The sequence below is a fragment of the Oryzias melastigma genome, linkage group LG15 (assembly GCF_002922805.2).
Source record: "Oryzias melastigma strain HK-1 linkage group LG15, ASM292280v2, whole genome shotgun sequence".
Classification (NCBI taxonomy): Eukaryota; Metazoa; Chordata; class Actinopteri; order Beloniformes; family Adrianichthyidae; genus Oryzias; species Oryzias melastigma.
In genome coordinates, this window is record NC_050526.1 from 8,231,506 (window position 1) to 8,242,161 (window position 10,656).

The window sequence follows — 10,656 nt, forward strand, 5'->3', positions numbered from 1 at the left end:
TTCCTGTGCCTTCCTGCTCTCGGGTGTGGGGGGCCTCTGCGACGGCCCCGCGTGCCCCGGTCTGGGTGTCTGGCGGTATTGCCCGGTGGGCGGTCTCTCTCTGCAGCTCTATGGCGGGTGTTGGGGGGTCCTGGCTACGGCTGCTGCCCCGGCAGGGGGTCTTGGCGTGTCCCGCCCGTCGCTGTTGCGCCCCCACCTGAACAGATTCCAGCCGAGCCGACCTGAAGTCCAGCTGGATCAAACTTTTATTATTCCTCACAAACACAACAGGGAAAGTTTATGAGGAAAAAATGAAAGAGAAAAAAAATTGAATTCCAGGAAAAATGTCAAACAGACAGCAGTTCTCTTAGGAGAGAAATTCTTATTTTTGGGCTGCCTGGAAGCTGAAGCCACAGAGGCAGACTGAAGTACTATTACTGTCTGTATGAGAACATATGAAAGGTCACATCATGGACCTGTGAGGTCTGGGATGTTCCTCTACCAACACAAGCTGTTCATCTATGTGGCCCAAATAAGGAATCTGTGAATTTCACCTGGAATTTTTTTTTGTATTTTCATTCAAACATGTGTTGATTAGTTTGTTGACTCAATTTATTCTTGTAGTTTTTATGAAATTACACTTTCATTCTATGTTGTAAAAACAGTTTGTTAAACATTTTTTGGGTTTCCACAGCAAAATAAATCCCATTTTTCCAGACATAATTTTCTGTTTTTGCATTGTTTTATGTCTGATGTGTGAATAGAACATGAGAAAATGACTAAATAAAGACAGTGTCACATAGGTGAAGTTGTACTGATTAAAATGATATCAAATAAGCATGTTAAATTGAAAATACAGAGGTAAATTCAAAAGTAAACAAAAAGGGAGTTTTAGGCTCTAGGTTCCAGAGGGTTAAACTTGCAAACATTTTGGCGTTAACCTCCCTTTCTCTCCAAGAGGCATGGTTTGGCCTTCATCGAGTTTATTTCTTGATCTCTTGAGTTTCCTTTGCTTCCCCTAGTGGTGGAATTGCGCTTTGCAGTCATTTCTTTAAAGAACCATAACTCACCACATGAATGGGCTAGAAACTTGCTTTCTTTTTTAAAATTCTTATATATTTTTTTCTTCATAACCTGGCCGGATTAAATCTCCTGGTGGGCTGGATACGGCCCGCGGGCCTTATGTTTGACACCCCTTGGTTATACTGTCTAATACAATGACTGAGTAATAATTGTTTATTTCTCTATGGGATTTTAGCTTCTAACGCTGCATTCACAACGGACGCGATTCACGCGGCAGAGGCGCCCAGTTTCAATGTTAAGTCAATGGCACAGATGCGATGTGAAGTCCTGCTGCGCGATTTGAGTGACAGGGGTAACGCAGCGGTCTGGCAGCAAGAAGACTTGAGCGGTGCGGCGCGAATTGGGTAGTTCGGCCAGGGTTCAAATATCTATGTTTTGGGAGGTCGCTGCATCACATCTGCCAATTATAAACTCAGCTTTGGGTATGTCATCTTTTCAGTGACTTGTCAGCTGGTAGAATATTCAATGCGCGTGTTTTTGTCCTGAACTTCCATCTATTTCCTTAACCCGCTGGAGCTGCGGGATTTACCAGAGCTCATCCTGGCTACTGTTGGGCGAAGGCGAGATGCACTCTGGACAGATCGCCAGACTTTCACACCCACAACAACTCTTTGGCTGCAGCCAGCCAGCCTCCCAGGAGTAAGCAGAGCTCGCCTGCTCAATATGCCTGCCGACAGACAGCCGCTGCGGTCTGTGGAGGCTGCCGGCTCAGGCCTCCTGAACTTTGAGACGTTTTTCTTATTTTCATTGAGACAATAATAAAAACTCCCCTAATTTTAGTTTTGTTTTTTATTTTTCCCCTCTCTGGTTAATGCGAGACACTAGCTACATTTACATGGCCACAAGGAATCGGAATAAACACCTGATCAGAACAGAAATGCGTCATGTAAACACGACGTTAGGAATATTCTTACCCGATCAGACTCTCTCTGATCCAAATGTCTTTCCGATCAAGACAGGTGGATTGTACCGATGGTTGATCCGATCAAGCTGCATGTAAACACAGGTTCTGATCGTGTGTCATTACTGCCATGGATTTTACCTCATGCATAGAGGGTCTGGCAGTCTTTGGAGCACCAACAGAACCGATCAGCTGCTCTCAGAGAGCGAACTCTTTTCTTTGAGTAGAAAAGCCAGATGAAGCTTTCATGTGTGAGCGCACGCACGCGCGGGGGGTGCTTTGTTACTGTCAGGACTCCAACTTCCAGTTCCACCCCCGACCATCAGAGGGAGCCCTCTCCAGAATATTGATTGCTTCTCACCAGCTGTATTCCATTATCTTCATCAGTCTCACCATATTTAACTGTTCACCTCACTCCTCATCTCCGCGAAGTATTGCCTAGTTATCCCTAGCAATTTCCGAGCGTTCATATTCTCTTTGCCTTCTCGTGTTTTTGACCCTTGCCTGTTTATTTGCCTTCCCGTCTAGCTCCTCGTCCTTGACCTCTGCCTGGCTCTGACTACGTCCCTGTTTTGCCCTTGTCTGTCTTGGATTTTTATTAAAACTTTACCTGCTTGCACATGGATCCAAACGCCTCCGTGCCTTCATCACAGTTACGGTGTGAAAAGTCCGTCTAGCTGATCTGCGCGAGAGACCCACCGGATTCAGGAGAACTGTCTCTCCGAGCGGCTTCAGGACGGTATGAGCCGGCAGAGGCGGCTTTTGAATGCGGAAATGCCGCTCCGAGCACCAAACAGTCCTGAGAAACCGTGTAAAAATCACATGAATTCATGTTTCCAACCACATCCAGACAGAATAAAGGCTGATCTTATTCCCACATATTTACATGCAGGCAAGATGCACATTACTGCATGGATTTAGAAAATTATGATCGACCAGGCTCTTAAAAATACTATTAATAATAATGAAAGCACGTTCAGTGGATCATCTCGCTCTATTCATGATCTTTGATTGTTTACAACAGAACTCATTATTTCTTCTTCTACGACTATTTCCGGTATTTTAGACAGTTCTGCGCATGTCAACATGGTTTATTCTGATCAACCGTGTGGCGCATGGAAACGTTTGTTACAATCAGATGAAGTTTTTCAGGGCCATATGCACAGTTCTATTCTAATCTGATCTTTGATCTGATCAAGGACATTTTGCACATGGAAACACAGATATTGAGCCTTCAAACTCAGTCACAGACACACAGAAACACCGCAGAAGCACTGTGCTCAAGTGAGCCGCTGTACGTGGTGGAGGCTATTTTGAAGTGAAAGTAAACTTGCTCCTGGAATCTTATAATGGTCTCTTGACCGTTAGTTATCTAACTCTTCACAGTAACTCAACCCATCTCTCTTATATAGTCAATTTTCTGAGCTGGTAGATCACCCCTATCAAGAGCAATGACTCATTTTGCCACAGTAGCTGTTGCATTAAGGTAACCCAGCCCACAACCAGTAGAGAGCAAACAACAGCTGTTGTGTTAGGGTTACCTAGAAAGAATTTTCCTATATTTTCATCTCTTAAAGCAAAACATTAAAATATATTGTGAGTTAAATTCAGTGACTCCAAAGTCATAAATAGATATATGAAAGACGGCAACATTCAGACATGATTATTTTCTGCTGAATCTGAATCACAGGCTGAATGATGTAATGCTATGTAGATTTTATCTGACATATGTGGAAATAGTTTTGAGCGCTTGCAGTACAAGAGTTTAGTGAATGATAATTTCTGACAGTAAATTACAGAGAAGGATGCTGAGAAATAAGCAACATTTATTCTCAAATAGTTTCCTTCCATTGTTCAAACATTTTGGCAGCTGTTCTGTTGAAGTATATTGTAGACTCCACCCATTCCTTTGCGAAACAATCATAATTTATAAAAAACTTTATTTGCAGGGTTGTTGTCAGGAGGAGAAACAGAAACAGACTTGTAATCTGTTGAAGATGAACCGCCTTTGGCTCAGATGGATGGAGGAGTTTAAGGAAGGTGCGACCTCAAATGTCAGCTGTCGTTTAAGGCTTTCACAACTATCCCATAAAGCTAATTTTGAAATAAAAATCAAAAAAATTATTGTGAAAAATTATGCAGAAAGCAGTATTATGACCAACCACGATACCCTGTTCTTTGGACTGTTGTACTTTCACTAGAGCATGAAAAACAGATCTTTTATGAAAGAGTTGATCATGGGTGATAGAGCACTGTCCAGCGGCTGCTGCCCACCACTGAGAGTAATAAAGGATTTCTGATTCTGATTAATAACAGAAGTGGTAGTTTCATGACGGTCACATCAGCTGTGCAGTTTGCTGTGTGTCCACTCAGCACTGACCTCTTCCCCTGTAAGATAGTCAGGTGATGAAGTACAAAATTGTGTGTTCAGCAGATTCCAGGGTTTGGAGCTCCAAGGCAGAGCTTCAGAGGGAGCTGCTGCTGCTCCACTCGCTGTTCTTACGTGATCAAAGAGAACTGCAGGGAGAGATGAGAGCTGACTGACCTGACTGGACCAGGAGCTTAGTCTGTCAGGAAGACAGCTTTGCTCCTCTCCCCAAAATGTGTAGAAGAGGTGGGAACTCCACCATCGATTGGACTTAAACCGCCTACACTGTGGTTGTTTTAGAAGCAGCAGTCATGCTGGTTACTTTAAATGTTATTTTGAATATTAGATTTAAAAGAGTCTCGCAGTAACATAAATATTTAACCTTTTAACACCTGAGGCGGCGCCGGTGACACTTAAACACAAAATCTATAGCACATTGTAACTTTTCAACTGTTAACATGATAACTCCAGTAGATTCTGAAGGAGAAAAGCCTTTAGAATCTGCTGGAATTATCATGCTAACGGTTGAAAAGTTACAATAAATCAAAGAACATAAAGACTGGTTTTATCTTCAGCTGAACTGCTTTGTGTTCACTCCATCATCAGCAGTTGGAGGTTCTCTAGAGTGGACACCTGGATAAAGATGCAGACTTAAAATGCCTGTAAAAAACAAATAAAGTTTATTTGCTGTCTTTTAAATGTTCAAATGTTATTAAATTTATTCAAGCTTTTGATCTCTCAGGCTCTGATAAATGAGTTCAAAACAGCTGAGAATGTAATGTCATGATTTCTTTTGATTTCGCCTTCTTTTATATTACACTCCTTAGAGAAAGAAGGGATGGCTCTAATCCTTAACTTCCACACTGGGGAAAGTAATACCCAGAATAAGCACCTGACTGAAAAAAACAAAATAACATCAATGTTTTACCATTTGTTTGGGATGATGAAGTGACTGTATAAAAAAAAGAAAAGAAGCGAGGCAGATGTGGGATAAATCAACCAAATGGACATATTTCAGTTCTGCAGCATTTTAAATGTTTAATCTACACTTCCAGTTGTATAGACATAACTGGTTCAAACGGTTCTGCTGGAAGTGAGTATGTGAGGAGTGACAACAGTGGCATTTAAAGGAACCATACCATAATTTTCTCAAGCCTTTCAGAGTAAACTAAATCCATAAATATGATCTTACATTACCTTTGGAACACTAAAAAATATTAGTTATTGATTCCTGAGGCTCCACCTGCCGCAGCGTGTGGCTGCTGCTCATTTCATGACATCATCCTAGAGCCAGCAGCATGTCTGCATTTTTCCCACCAAAATTAACATCATCCAAACTTTTTCCAAGATGGATGCACATATCATATATGTGCCCTTAGTAGACAGGGCCAGCCCTGGGCATAGGCACATCTGCTGGTGGGGGTCCCTAATTGCAATGATTTTTTTTTTTTTTTTTCACAATTTAACACACCACTCATTTTGTGTAAAATGTTAAAAAAGGTCATAATTAAAACCATCACACAACACAATGAGCCAAAACAACCTCATTCATCTGTTAATGGGTCTTAGCACATGTATGAATATTTAATTTCTTACTTTGGGCCAAACAGACAACATCTGTGTGTCTCGTCTCTTGATTAATTGACTGAGGGTTCAGTGCCCACCTGCCTGTCCTTTGGAAAGTCGATGGTTTTAACGCTGTGCGAAAGTTTGAAGGAATACATGAGAAAAATGAGTTGAGTCTTGGTGGTAATCCCAAACTTTCGATCAGTTATGCACAAAAATCAATCCACAGATCCCTGTTTAATCCCGGGTTCTCTCAGTATGCAGCAGGGTTCATGTGGGTCCATGTTGGCTTAAACTGAATGTTTTGCCTTCTTTAGCACAGAAACGGTTCTTTAAATGCCACCTTATTGTTTGTTCAGTATGATTTTGTGAACTGTTTTAAAGCTCCTGCAACTTCTGAAATGCTGCATTTTATCTTAGCAAAAACATATTTTCTTAATGTGAAGCTTGGGGGAAAACTTTCAATTTGACTCTTTCTATGTGTCAGGGTAGATTTTGATGAGAACCAGCTCAAACCCATCAGCAGAGTAAACAAGGACTCATATTATTGTGTCTGTCTGAGGCAGAACTTTTCAGACCTATTAATACTTTACTGTGTTACAGACAAGAACGCCTTTTGTCTCATTTCTGTTAAAAAATTACAAATATTCCTTTCACCTGACTAGACTCTGCATAGTTTCCTGTGTTTGCTGATTGAATAATGGAAACATTGATGTATTTGTATAGAAGTAATTAGGTCTCTTCTGGTTTACCAGTATGCATCCAGGAAGCACGTGCTCAGTTCAAACCAATTTAGAACATGAATGGATGAATGGACGGATGATCAAGTGGTTACTTCTTCTGTTTCTTTTTAGAGACTTAAAGAATAACTTGATCAGCATCATGGAGCCCGGAGCTTTTCGTGGACTTCTGGCTCTCAGGATTTTGTAAGTATGATGTGCCAGATCATGAGTCGAGGTCAGTTCTTCTGACATTTCACAATCCCACTTTAACCCTTTAACACCTGAGACGTAAAGAACACACTTTCTTTAACATACTGTAGTTTTTAAATTGTAAACGCGATCAATGTAATTCCAGCAGATAATGAAGGAGAAAAGCAGCTCAAGGAAAAAATAAAAAATTACAGTAAATCAAAGAACACGGAAGCTCCCGTGTTAAAGGGTTAATACATCCAGCTTTTTATCGTTACGATGTCTGTCCTCATACAATATCAATGCTTGAAGTCACAGCAACTACTGTTCTTATTTTGATTGTCAGCACCATGAACTTGTGTACATGTTGTATGCCTGCTACTTTTGGACATGTTGGTGTGGTTTGGATGTCTCACTGCTTTACTGAGAATCAGAAGTGAAAGAATTCAAAGCACATGTGGAGTACCTTGTTTGCAACGATTATTTTTAACAAAGCAAAGAGAAAAATTGAAAACCATTTAATTAAACAATTAGCTGCAACTTCCCCTCAGGAAAAGATTATGGAATACATCATCCCAAAGTCGTGAACAGATTCAGCTGACCTCAAAGAAGGACATACTAGATAACTACTGTGTTGAAACTTCGACAGAGAAACTTTGACATTGGTCTTTAAGCTTTTCCTATTCTAAAATTTAATTTGAAATAAAATCTTGTTAAGATCGATATTTGTACTTTCATGTGATGTGAAAACTAAAATGTGCTGGTTGTTTTCATAGATCAGCTGTTTAAGCTTCTATGAAAAAAATAAAAATTTTTAGAGAAAAGGGAGATTCAGTTTTGTTTGTTTAGAGGAACTTGTTGTTTGTCATCCATTTTGGGAAAAATAAGTCCATAATAATGAGAAATCTAAAATAATGCTCTTAAGCCAAAGTGTGTCTTCCTGAACCAGAGTATTCAACTTCAAAAACCTCTTAAATCTTCATGCTTTGGAATATTAGCAGTTTTTCTCACAGTAAAGGCTAAAATAGCACAGATGTTTTGCTGTCCCTGCAACAAAAACGTTAAAAAAGTTGAATTTCTGCCCCTCCACCAGCTTTGATTGATGTTAGTCTTATGCTTCTTTAAAGCTCAGGTTAATTGCTGCTGTAGTTTGGGGTTGCTGAAATATCAGCTTTGATGCGGAGCTGATGCTTGTCAGGAGTCGAGAAATGAAGGCTTGTTGGATGGAGTCAACTCAAGCAGCAGCAGTAGATAATATGGGGTTGGATTGTATCTGAAACTATGAATTCCAAAAGTTCAATACTGCAGAACAGGAAAAAAAAATGTTTATTGACGCACAGAGAGAGGAGCGGGAACAGGGAGAGCGGCACTGGATCCTCCTGACAGGGGGAGGGCAGCAACGAGCAGCTCTAGACTGGGCTTCAAAAACTAAACAGAACCTATCCAGAGAAGACTTTGACTCAGTGTCTGTGACAGTCCAGTAAACAAAGGGATCCAGAGCTCAGACCTGACAGATGGAGGTGCTGGGGTTTGGAGAAATCCTTAGACTTTTGTGCCAATCTTCCTCCGTTTTCAGAACCACAGCATCTTCTTCAAACACCCATGTCTATTACTCCACAACAAACCCAAGAAGTTTCATAATAAATCAATTATTTTTATTGTTTTTGCAACAGGAACAAGGACAGGTACAACAAAAGTATGTATTTTAATCGAGGAGAAAAAAGGAATAACATAAGGAGAATGTAGAAAATAACAGTGAAGTGCACAGCGAGTATAAACAGGCTAGTTCAAAAACATGATCATCAGAGACAGATGTGGAGGCAGAATTCTGACACTGGTGTCTTACAATAAAGGTTACTAATAGGACAAGAACAACGTACACAATTTAACATTGAGACAATAAATAAATAAGCTGTGCAGCCTAAAGCACAAGATACGTATAATTTCACTGTTGGTGAAAGAAAGATGTGACTTAAAGACCCACTCTGATAAATACAAATGTTTTTGTTGTTTTTAACATGTTCTTGTGGCATTTTTCTTATGATGGAGGACATATATGAAGAAATTTAAAACTGTTTGATATTTCTTTATAGTGAATCGGGAGCAAATGAAAAAAATGTGCAGTTTCCAAAACGGTTGTAGTTGTAATGTAGAACCTCCATTAGCACATCTCCCTGCTCCGCTCCATCCTGATTAATCCACTGGCATCCACGAACGTCTTTGTTCTCCTTGTCTGAGATGGAATCTGGATCAGAACTGTACGGCTGGATAGCTTAAATATTGTTTGCCATTTTGTGGCTCCGCTAATGTTAGCTTGGGGTTGTGAGGGGCTGTAAGCTAAACAAAGGGATGATGGGAAGTAGTGGTAGGCTTGTTCTGCACCAACAGTTGCTCTCACAACTCAGAGGTGAATTTATACTAAACTCCTGGTGCTCTGCAGAAACTATGTCTTAGAAAACAACAGTTTTTTTTTTTTTTTCCGGGGGGGGGGCTAAAAAAACAACATAATCAAAACTAAAAGATGATTGGAGTGGAACTGTAGTCAGGAGGAAATCATACAATATTTTAAAGTTTTATATTTTCGTATAAACATGAACAAATTCCTGTTCTGCTGAATTTCAGTGTGAATGTATCTACTTAAGTACTGCTGTTTTGGTGATTGTTCATCCTGGTTTGAGTGTGTGGCATAACAGCAGAGGGAAGGTTAGCGGGGTCTGGACGGGCAGGCCTGTAAACAGTCTGCCTGTATGCTAAATTAAGGTGCGTGCACACAAGGCCTGGCGAGTGAGGGAGAAGGCTCATTTAAGTGCTCCCTAACTGGTGATTATTCAAGTGCTTTGCTTATTTTCCCACAGCTGCTGCACCATAACAGGTCTTTAATTGCAGTGTGCGAGGGCACGTAGCTTTGGACACGACAGCATGCAGCCGCTCACATATGGAGACATGGATGTTTGTGTGAATTCATGTGTGTCTGGTCTCTGTTTAGTATTAGAAAGGGAAAATGGTAGAAAGGTGAAACTTCAGGAAAGCCAACAGAGATGTTTAGCCTTCACAGTTGCTTACGTATTCCCTTCGTGATGCACTAACACAGGTGCATTACTGTTCTATTCCCATTCATGCTGGTTACAAAACCAATGGAAGTTTAGTGACATATGCTCTGTCTCTTTCTTTTTGTCCTGGTAGGGATTTGTCCAACAACCGGATTGGCTGCCTCTCACCTGAGATGTTTATTGACCTAAGGAGCCTTTTGAAATTGTAAGTTCTTTAATCACAACTCAAAAGTTTGATTGATCTGATGTTTTTGTTTTTAATTGATTGAATGTTGGAATACAAATGTTCTCAGTGTGTGTGATTTTATATTTTGATTATTCACAGATAGTAAAAGGTCGATAAATACAGTACATAAAAAAAACATATTGTGATTAATTGCGATTGTTTGGGATTAATTTTGTCACAGGTTTGCGATTAATCAGTTAATTTTTTTTTTATTGATTCGCAGCCCTACAAAAATATTCTAAAACAATAAAGTTTGTCATTTAGTTTAACACTAGAATCCCTGGAACTTTCAGCTTCTGCTGCAATGCCCCCCTCCCCTTCTCAAAGTAGTGTTGTGGTGATCACCTTAACGACTGGACCTTCAAGTTGCAAATTAGATCTAGGTTGTACGACAGCACACAGTTCTGCTCCTCCCCCCCATCCACATACCTAAGAGAAACAGGTTTTTTAGGACCAGGCAGTCCTGGCCTACAAGACAAAGTCAACAAGAAAGACTTTTCTCCAGTGTGTCTGTGTTTTGTGGCACCACTGGCTGTCTTCAACATTCTGGTTGCCTTTTTTGAATTGGGAAA

The 10,656-nt window shown here is 40.4% G+C and overlaps 1 protein-coding gene across 1 annotated transcript in view; it reads left to right on the forward strand.

Moving 5' to 3' along the window:
* Positions 1-10,656, forward strand: part of LOC112161972 (adhesion G protein-coupled receptor A3) — a 212,821-nt gene that overhangs the window by 35,005 nt on the left and 167,160 nt on the right. Inside the window, exons 3-4 of the mRNA XM_024297552.2 lie at positions 6,752-6,823; positions 9,992-10,063. Coding sequence (XP_024153320.1) covers positions 6,752-6,823; positions 9,992-10,063 — 144 coding nt within the window. The remainder of the gene's footprint in view (positions 1-6,751; positions 6,824-9,991; positions 10,064-10,656) is intronic.